Here is a 10,050-nt window from a genome sequence, read left to right on the forward strand (position 1 = left end):
AGAGGATTCAGACACCAGAGGACATCCTGGGGACCACAGTAGGCAATTCATTCCCATATGCTCTCAGGAGCCCCACCTGTTTTTCACAGGGAGTTACTCACCCTTCCCACTGGTGAACCTGAGCAGATACTCACCCAGTGGCTGGATAGTAGGAGGTGCATTGACACTCTGGCCTGTTGGATCAGGGACTGCTCCTTGGCCATCCAACAATGACTGGACCGCCAGGACAGTCTGATTGTCCATTCCTGAAAAACAGCAACAACAAAACGGTGTCTCTGACTTCACCCTTACAAGCCAGACCCAATGCAAGGCCTCTGTGGCAAAGACAGTTGGCTGTGCCCCGATGCACATTCTCTCCTACTTCCACTGCAGTAGAACCCAAGGTTTTTGGCTGAAAATATGGCCCCACAATAAAGATCACACTTCCCAGATGCTCTTGCAGCTACAGAATGTCTAAATTCTGGACAATGGGATATAAGGAAAGGTGTTCTATGGCAGCATCTAGAAAGTTTTCTTAAAACTGCCTGGCACATGATGTCCTTCTCTTCCCCATCCTCCATCCTGCTTCCTAGAACAAGAATATGATAGTGAATAATCTAGCCACCATCCCAGATCATGAGGACAAGGGTGATACCCTAGGGATTGCAGGGCAAAAAGCTGGAAACGATCCTGGGCCTCTGGGAACCTTGTAGGACACAGCCACCTTTGTAGCTCTGGACCGTCTTCCTCTGGACTTCCATATGAGAGAAATAAAGAAATAAACTACTAGCCTGTTTAAGCCACTACTAGATTGGGCTTCTCTCTTCCTCTTGGAGAGTCTGATCCTAAATCACATAGCCCCTCCACAAATCATGTTACCAAGTCCTCCCCACCCTATTCCACCCACCCCACAACAAATTTATTTGTGCACTTGGCCATCCTTGCTTCCCTTGTTTTCCAACATGTGCTTGTCTTTTCAGTTCCTCAGTAACCAGTGTAATCTGAACTGATGGTGGGGACACCCGTGAGAAGCCGAGTGCTTCCATGTTTTCCAATCCATTGTCACTGCCGAGGTTCACGGTAGAACATTATCTAGCCATGTCCCCAGCTGGAGGACAGGTGTTCTCACATCGAAGTGGCCACCAAAGCACATTACCTCCCTCTCCAAAAAACCCAGAGAGTGCCTCCTTCTCTCTGTCCCCACAGCCAGTGCTCTGCTTCCAACCTCTCAGCTTTTACCTGGACCCCTGCCCCAGCTTCTAAAGGCAATGCAAATTAGAACCATTAGTTCCTGCAGCCAAGGTGAATTCATATTTTCTCTTGTCACAATGCTTGCTGTGTCTTTCCTGAGACCAGCTCTTCCCTCCAACCCCTCCTACTCCCTCAGAAACCACTCTCCACCAACTGGTCCCTTGTTTCACAGTATGCCAGCAACCTTTCCTTCCCATCAACAGCTACACACGCTCAGGTCTCTCTAGAATGCCCTCTCTTGAACCTATATTCCTATCTCTCCTTCCTTCAACATCAAGCATCCCTCCATCTCCTCTGCCCACCTCCCGATACTCCTCCACCCACTTCGTGAGGCTCTGACCCCCAGCATTCCACAAAAATCACCAAAGAAACCTGTCAGCATTGGATGTTCCTTCCTTGAAACACTCCCTTCTCCTGCTCTAGGATACCCCCCTCCTGGGTCTTCTCCCACCTTTGCTCACTCCTTCCCAGACTCCTTTGCTCTTTTCTGTCAGTCCCCTAAAGTTTCTATTTTGAAAGGTTCCTTCTGTCCGGATTCTCTCTCCTTTCCCTCTTACACTCTCCCTGGGGAGACTCACTCACCCCCCCCCATCTAGTTGTCCCCCAAATCTGGAGTCTCAAACCTGGGGTTTGCTCCCCTGGATGAGCTTCAGTAAATCCATTTTATGCAAGATTGTGAGTATATTAGCATTTGTATTCAAACCTGCACATGAGCATTCGTACTACTATTTATTCATAATAGTAAAAAACTGGAAACTCAGATGTCCTTCAACGGGTGAATGATTAAACACACTGGTATATCCCACTGTGGAACATGACTCAGCAATAAAAAGGAACACACTAGTGACATACACAATAACTTGGGTGACTCTCCAGGGAATTATAAGTGAAAAAAGCCAATCTCAAAGGTCATATACTATATGATCCCATTTACATAACATTCTTGAAAAGACAAAAACTTTAGAACTGAAGAACAGATCAGTGGTGGACAGACATCAGAGATGAGGGGAGAGGGGAAAGAGGTGGGTGTGGCTATAAATGGGCAACACCTGACAGTGAGGGAACTGTTCTGCATGTTGTGTTATAAAATAGTTTTGCACAATGTTACATTGAGGAAAACTAGTAAAGAGTACATGGAATCTCTCTATTATTATTTCTTACAACCACATGCGAATTTATGAAAAAAAAAAGAATGATTTCAAAATAAAATATTTTATTTAAAAAATACTGCCTGGGAGTGCCTGGGTGGCTCAGCTGGTTAAGCGTCCGACTTCAGCTCAGGTGGTGATCTCACAGTTTGGGAGTTGGAGCCGCACATTAGGCTCTGTGCTTTTCTGATCCTGTCTCCCTCTCTCTGTGCCTCCCCCACTCACGCACGCTCTCTCTCAAAAACAAACAAATATTTTAAAAACATAAATATAAATATAAAAAATACTGCCTGTCAGGGTGCCTGGGTTGCTCAGTCAGTTGAGTGTCCGACTCCTGATTTCAGCTCAGAACATGATCCCAGGGTCATGGGATTGAGCCCCACGTGGGGCTCCTCACTGAGTATGGAGCCTGCTTAAGATTCTCTCTCTCTCTCTCTCTCTCTCTCTCTCTCTCTCTCTCTCTCTCTGTCCCTCTTCCCTGCTTGCTCTTTCTCTGAAATAAAAAATAAAAAGTTTAAAAATAAATAAATAGGGGTCCCTGGGTGGCTCAGTTGGTTAAGCGTCTGACTTTGGCTCAGGTCATAATCTCACAGTTTGTGGGTTCGAGCCCCGCCTCAGGCTCTGTACTGACAGCTCAGAGCCTGTTTCAGATTCTGTGTCTCCCTCTTTCTCTGACCCTCCCCTGTTCATGCTCTCTCTCTGTCTCAAAAATAAATAAATGTTAAACAAACAAAAAAAAAATGTTAAGAGTGAACCTTAAGACAAACCATGGACTTGGGTGATTACGATGGGTCAATGTGGATTCATCCTTGGCAGCAAATGTACCATTCTGGCGAATTACGTGGAGAATGGGGGAGGCTAGTCATGTGTGAGATGAGAGGGTACACAGGAAATCTCTGTACCTGCCTCTCAACTTAGTTGTGAACCTAAGACTGCTAAAAATGAAAAAGGTTTTTTTTTTTTTTTTTAAATACTGCCCATCTAAAATGGAAATCAAGCTAAATGTGACACTCTCACCCCTCAATTTTCCCTCTTCCAATAATCCTCATAAGCAAGAACAGGTACCACCATTCACCCAGCCACAGCCCCCGGAGCACCCCTTCGCTCTTTCCCCAACCTATTTCCCGGCCCTCTTCTCATTTCTAGTCCCTCAGCAAATCTGGCCTATTCTGCTCCCACTGCCTCTCTCAGATCCACTTTCTTCCATCTGAGAGGCTGTCCCCCCCTGGGGCCCAGGCCACCATCGGTTCTCAGCAGGACAACTGCAGCTACTTCACTCACCTCCCAGCTGCCACTCTGGCCCCCTCCAGTGTGTTCTCAGAGCAGCCTGAGTGAACTTTATAAAACATACATCAGATTGTGTTGCTCCCCTGCTGAAAACCCTTTCTTGGTTCCACACTGATTCCAAGATAAAGTTCAGAAATCTCATTTCTAGCTCCTGGTTCACACGAACTTCTGTGAATCCTAGAAGACCTCTCTTCCTCCCAGGGCTTTGCAAATGCAGTTCCTACTGTCTGGGTCACCTCTGGATCCCCACAGTTCTGCTGTCCTTGCCCAAGCCCAGCATGTACCACACTGTTCTAGGAACTGATTTTTCTTCTAATTTCCTCATCACTCAGTACATGAACAAATTCAAACATCTAGGACGTCCATGGAACCTAAAGAGAAAGTAGGCCTCACCCCATTCTGTTGGTCTCCCAGATCCTGACACTGACCCTGGCCCTCCACATCCATCACCCACATCAGCACTAAATGCCAGCTAAGATAATCTTTTATGGCTTAACTTTTCTATAATTCTAGAATTACAATATTTGCTTGTTCTATAATTTCTTTATGCCTCCTCCCTGCCCCCCACTGTGGGGCAGGAAATGTGTTTGGCTCAGTGAGTATTCTTGAAATAGAAACTCTCCAGATGGGGTGAGGGTTACCTACATTTTATGGTGAGAACTCTGATCCCCCAAGAAGTGAAGGGACATCATAGAGATCTCCTAAGGGGCTCAGTCTCAGCTACATACCACTAGTCGGGCCAACTTTCAGTCTGCACCCTAATTATGTGCACACTGATGTTATCACACCTCTCCAAGAACATTCACACCTCTCCAGTCTGTATCCCCCCCTGTATCTACTCTGCACCACGGCCCTGAAGCCAGTAAGGCTCCTTCCCACCCACCCATGTCCAGGAGTGCATATGGAGGCCTTCAGTGTTTTGTCTCCAAAACCCACAGTTCCCTGGGTCTGAGACCCACCTCCATGTTAGGAACCTGCAAAGCACAGGACCATCAGTTGGTGCCCAGGGTTTATAGGTTTCCGTCTGAGGGCACTGTGTTCCAGCCAAGCACACCGTTGACACCCATATACTCATCGTTTCTTGGTCTGAGTTTATAAAATTCAGCACCCCAGCACAGCGCACAAAATAGGCACCTAGTGTTTGTTGTTTTGGGTCTGTGCGCACGAAGTCCTGGCCTTGCGCACAGGTAGCACCTATCCCTTCCAGGTCTGATTTTGAGACTATGTCAGGGAACGAGGCACAGTTGGCGCTCAAGGCAAGTTCTTCGTGGTCAGGACTCCTGGCTCGGCTGCTTCGGCCCCCACGCCCCTCCCGCCCTCGAACCATTGTCCCCCCCGGGAGCGGCACCCTTCGTCGAGCTCTTCCAGGCCTGGCGGGTGCGCGGGCTCCCCGGCTGTTCCCTCCAGGAAATCCCTCCCGCGCCGGCCCGAGGCCCTCGCGGGTGGACGCTGTTCCTGTCCGAGGCCTCCCCCACGACCAAGGCCCCGGCCATGCCTCCCCGGCAGCTCTGCCCCGTGCTCGCCCCCAGGGCGTTCCCTCCCCGCTCTTCCTGTCCCGTTGTCCCCCCAGCGCCGAGCCTCGGCTCCCGCGGCTGTTCTGCTCCGATGCCCCCGCCCCCCGCCACTGTGCCCTAGCTCTGCCGCTGTTCCGGTTCCGTTGCCCACCCCCCCACCGCCGGGCCTCGGCTCCCGCGGCTGTTCCCGTCCGTGCCCCTCCCGCCCCGCGGCTGTTCCGGTCCCGGCGCCCTCCGCCCCGCGGCCGCCGCGCGCCCTGGGCCGGGCGCTGCGAGGACGCGGCGGGAGGGGGTGCAACGCGGAACAGCCGCCTCCCCCGGCTCCGCCGCTGCTCACCCTCCAGGGCCTCGAAAATCGTCTGCGCCATCTTGGAGCCGCCGCCGTCTCCAGAGTCGCTGCGGGGCTACGTGAGCATTGTGGGAGCCGCGGCGGAATCAGGGCCGCCAGGGGGCGCTCGGGAGTCGCCGCCGAGCCCCCTGTCCTTGAAACTCAGCCATGGCCCCTTCCCCTGGGCCGCCTTGGTAACCCAGTCACTGGGGCACGTGGACCCCCATCCCTGTCTTACTTGAACCCGCAACTCTGCACACGGACCGCATCCCAGACGCACACAGGGGACCTCCCAGTTGAGTATTAGATCCGTAATATTATCTGGACCTCCATCTCTGCCACAGTGGACTTGCCACCCCCACCCCTGCAAGTGAGACCCCCAATTTTGCAACATGGAACTTATATCCACCGCACAGAGTATCCCCCACCTAACCCGGACCACCCAGCTCTGTCACTAGGACCTCCACGTAACACAAGACCCCTGCCTCAGCTATGCAACACTGATTCCCACCCCTTCTCATTTGCCTCCAACCACAGTGAGCCCCATCTCTGCCTATTGGGAGCCACCTGTCTCATGAAGTGTTTCCCATCTCAGCTTGGTCTTCATCTCCCATCATCGCAGATATTCACCCATGACTGTTGCTTAAACCCCCATTTCCACCTTTTGGGAATGAGCAGACCTCCATCCTGCCTCCTAGAGATTCCATTCTGTCAGTAAACCCCCAATACCTACCTCAGGAACCTCCAGCCCAGCCTTATAGAAAGCCTATCCAGCTGTTCTAGCGATTCCCCCTATCCCTCCCTCCCCCCATCTCATGCCCTTCTCTCTTCCTTGTTCATGCTCCATCAGCCACTGAGGGCTTACTGTGCACCTAGTCCTATAATACCTCCAGGATGCAGTGTTCCTTTCCCATGGAGTTAGGGATGGAGGGAGCAGACAAACATTAAATCTTAAAAATTACTTAATAACAAGGTGTGATAGTGTTTCCAAAGGAGTATACTTGGGTCACAAGGAAGAGTTGGGGAGTGTGTGGCGGGGAGAGGAAACCAGAGAGGTGCCATCAATCATTCTCTCTCCTATGAATGTAGCCAAATCCTCGCATTGGACTACCATGGATCTGACTCTAAATGTTCTCATTGTTTTTGTGTTTTGTTTTGTTTTTTTTTAACCTATTTTAGACTCATCTAAAGCAATAACCATAAAAATCACAACCTTCATTTTCTGATATTCACTAAGTAAATATATTAACTCCTAAAAGTAAAAAAAATATTTGTTCAAGAGTACTTTACCCTTGTGGAACATTACCAGCCACTGCTCCTGATAAGTTGCCTCACAGATCCTTTGTCTACACGCCCCCTCAAGGCTCATTTCTGCTGGTGAACTCCCCATCTTACCCAGAATACCACCTGTCCCCCCCAGCACTACACCCCTTCCCCTTCCTATTCTCCCCTGCACAGCAAGCCCTGAGCAAATGTCCACCACAGAGAACCTACCCTTTTCCCAGATTGTATGCCTCACCCTCTTTCCTGGGAACCTTGGAGACCTAGGGCCCTCCTCAAGCCCTAAACCCTCCTTCCCATTGACTCTCTAGCAGGAGTGAGGCCAGGCTTCCTCCTCCATGTCTTTCCTTTAACATCACCATTGATCCAATGGCCTTAGAGTCTCATTATCTATCCCCTTCAAGAGCTTCTCAACATAACTGTTCTTTTAAACAATTATTTAAGTAATATATTAATACGTGCACATTCATTTAATTAGAATTGACCCTTGAACATCATGGGGGGGGGCACCAACCCTGAACACAGTTGAAAATTCTGTGTATAACTTTTGACTCCCCCCAAATCTAACTACTAATAGCCTACTATTGACCAATAACATAAACTGTTGGTTAGCAAATATTCTGTATGTTACATGTAATATATACTGTACTCTTACAATAAAGTAAACTAGAAAAAAAGAAAATGTTATTAAGAAAATCTTAAGGAAGAGGGGTGCCTGGCTGGTCCAGTACATAGAACATGTGACTCTTGATCTCGGGCTTGTGAGTTTGAGCCTCACGTCAGGTTTAGAGATTAGTTAAAAAATAAAACTAAGGGCTCCTGGGTGGCTCGGTCGGTTAAGTGTCTGACCCTCAATTTCAGTTCAGGTCATGATCTCATAGTTCATGAAATAAAGCCCCATGTTGGGCTCTGAGCTGACAGTGTGGAGCATGAGTGGGATTCTCCCTCCCTCTCTCTCTCTCTCTCTCTCTCTCTCTCTCTCTCTGCCTCTCCCCTGCTCACTCTCTCTCCCTCAAAATAAATAAATAAAAACTTTAAAAAAGTAAATCTTTAAAGGGGTGCCTTAGTCACTACAGCATGCGACTCTTGATCTTGGGGTTGAGTTCCAGCCCTGAGTTGGGTGTAGAGATTACTTTAAAAAATAAAATCTTAGGGGCGCCTGGGTGGCGCAGTCGGTTAAGCGTCCGACTTCAGCCAGGTCACGATCTTGCGGTCCGTGAGTTCGAGCCCCGTGTCAGGCTCTGGGCTGATGGCTCGGAGACTGGAGCCTGTTTCTGATTCTGTGTCTCCCTCTCTCTCTGCCCCTCCCCAGTTCATGCTCTGTCTCTCTCTGTTCCAAAAATAAATAAACGTTGAAAAAAAAAATTTTTTTAATAAAATAAAATAAAAAATAAAATCTTAAAAAAAATAATAAAAAATAAAATCTTACAAAAAGAGAGAGAAAATCATAAATAAGAGAAAAAATATTTACAGCACTGTACTGTGAAAAATCCACATAAAAGTGGACCTGCACAGTTCAAACCTGTGTTGTTCAAGGTTAACTATAACTTAAAATACTTACTATGTACGTATTGTGTTAGACATTGTTCTAGATGCTGGGGACACAGCCATGAATAAAAAGACAAAAATCCTTGCTTTCATGGAGTCATCGTCCAGCAGGCAAGATGGGCTGTAACAAGAAAAAAAAAGAGAGAGAGAAATGTTCTGTGACTCTCTCTCTCTCTCTCTCTCTCTATATATATATATATATTTATTTATTTATTTATTTTTATTTTTTTTCAATTTTTTTCCTGGAGGAAAGGAAACTACTGTCTGGGTGGTCAGGGAGGGACTCTCTGAGGAGGTGGACTTGAGAAATGAGATGGAGTCATATGGAGAAAAGGAAACACGCAGAGCTTATCAGCTCAATCATCTTGGGCAAAGGCGGACTCTGAGGCCAAAATGAAAGGAGGCCAAGGACTGTAAAGGGGCAACCGAGGATAAGTGAGGTATGGATACAAGAACATGACAGTAAAAGATTCCACCAACACAAGTCTTGGCAACTTTCCATACATTTTCATATATCTGGGTGCATATGCATATCGTTGATTTTTATCTGCTCTTCAGGCCTTTGCAAATGCTGTTCTCTCTTACCAAAATGCTATTCTTCCACCCTCATTGGGACACCACAAGCTTGCCTTTGTGCCCCCTCTAAAAAGCTTTCCCTGATCTGCCTAGATAGGATCCATCCCTCCCTTGCTGTTCCAGTTTCTCACAGTACCTGGTACTACTGCTGTCATGTGATGCTTTTCTTGGAAACCCCCAGTTTCTCCACCCCATCAAAAGGAGCTCTCTGAGCTGGGGAGGCACTTGATCCATCCTGGTTGGTTGGAACTCAAAGCTTGATGCAGAGTAACCTGTGAAATGCTCCTTACTTGACTACCTGACTGATATAACACCTGAATGAGCTTTCAGGGATGTTGAACCCATCTCCATGAGGCTCCCCATTCAGGCTGCCCCCTGCTCTCAACTTTCTGCTCCTCGCCTTCATCTCTTCCTCCACCCAAATCTACCAGTCCTAGGTCCCATTTCCCTGGGACCAGCTGGTTGGCACTGAACTGAATCAAATCACAGCTTAGAGAGTCCTGGTATAAGTAACATAGTAATTCTAGGTATGGAGCCAAGCAGGGAGGAGGGAAAGTTTGGGAAACTTCCAGTGTTGCTCTCCACAATGAGTGCTCCAACCATCCCAGAAAAGTAAACTTTCTCCGTGGGGAGGAGAGACATCATGAGCAGCTTAAACCAGATTCCTAGCTGCAAGGGAAAGGAAATTAGGACACACATAGCAGTACTGGGCCCTGACATCTTGTTCATTGTTATTGGTAGGAGATAGCAAGACATGGTAGTTGCTATGGGCTGAATTGGGTCTCCCAAGAATTCATATGCTGACATTCTAACCCCCTAGTACCTCAGAATGTGACTATATTTAGAGATAGGGCCCTTAAAGAAGTAACTAAGATTAAATGAGGTTATGTATCATATAGGTAGGTCCTAATCCAACATGTCCTTATAAAAAGAGGAAATTTGGACACAGGTACATACAGAGGGAAGACTATGTGAAGACACAACAAGACAGCCACCTATAAACGTTATCTAACATTGCCACTATTTTCAGAGGATTAACTGAATAAACCAGTCCACCATTACTGGAAAGAAAGAAAGAAAGAGAGAGAGAGAGAAAGAAAGAAAGAAAGAAAGAAAGAAAGAAAGAAAGAAAGAAAGA

General features: G+C 47.8%; 1 protein-coding gene across 3 annotated transcripts in view; it reads right to left on the minus strand.

The window, feature by feature from the left end:
• Positions 1 to 5,621, minus strand: part of ZNF341 (zinc finger protein 341) — a 46,460-nt gene extending 40,839 nt beyond the window's left edge. For all 3 annotated transcript variants that reach the window (XM_040447306.1, XM_040447305.1, XM_040447304.1), the window contains exons 1-2: positions 5,517 to 5,621; positions 135 to 245 (exon numbers count right to left, since the gene is read on the minus strand). In XM_040447306.1, the coding sequence (XP_040303240.1) occupies positions 135 to 203 (69 nt within the window). In that variant the 5' untranslated portion in view covers positions 204 to 245; positions 5,517 to 5,621. The remainder of the gene's footprint in view (positions 1 to 134; positions 246 to 5,516) is intronic.
• Between the last annotated feature and the right edge of the window lie 4,429 nt (positions 5,622 to 10,050).

This window comes from Herpailurus yagouaroundi, unplaced genomic scaffold (assembly GCF_014898765.1).
Source record: "Herpailurus yagouaroundi ecotype Mexico unplaced genomic scaffold, PumYag 196, whole genome shotgun sequence".
Lineage (NCBI taxonomy): Eukaryota > Metazoa > Chordata > Mammalia > Carnivora > Felidae > Herpailurus > Herpailurus yagouaroundi.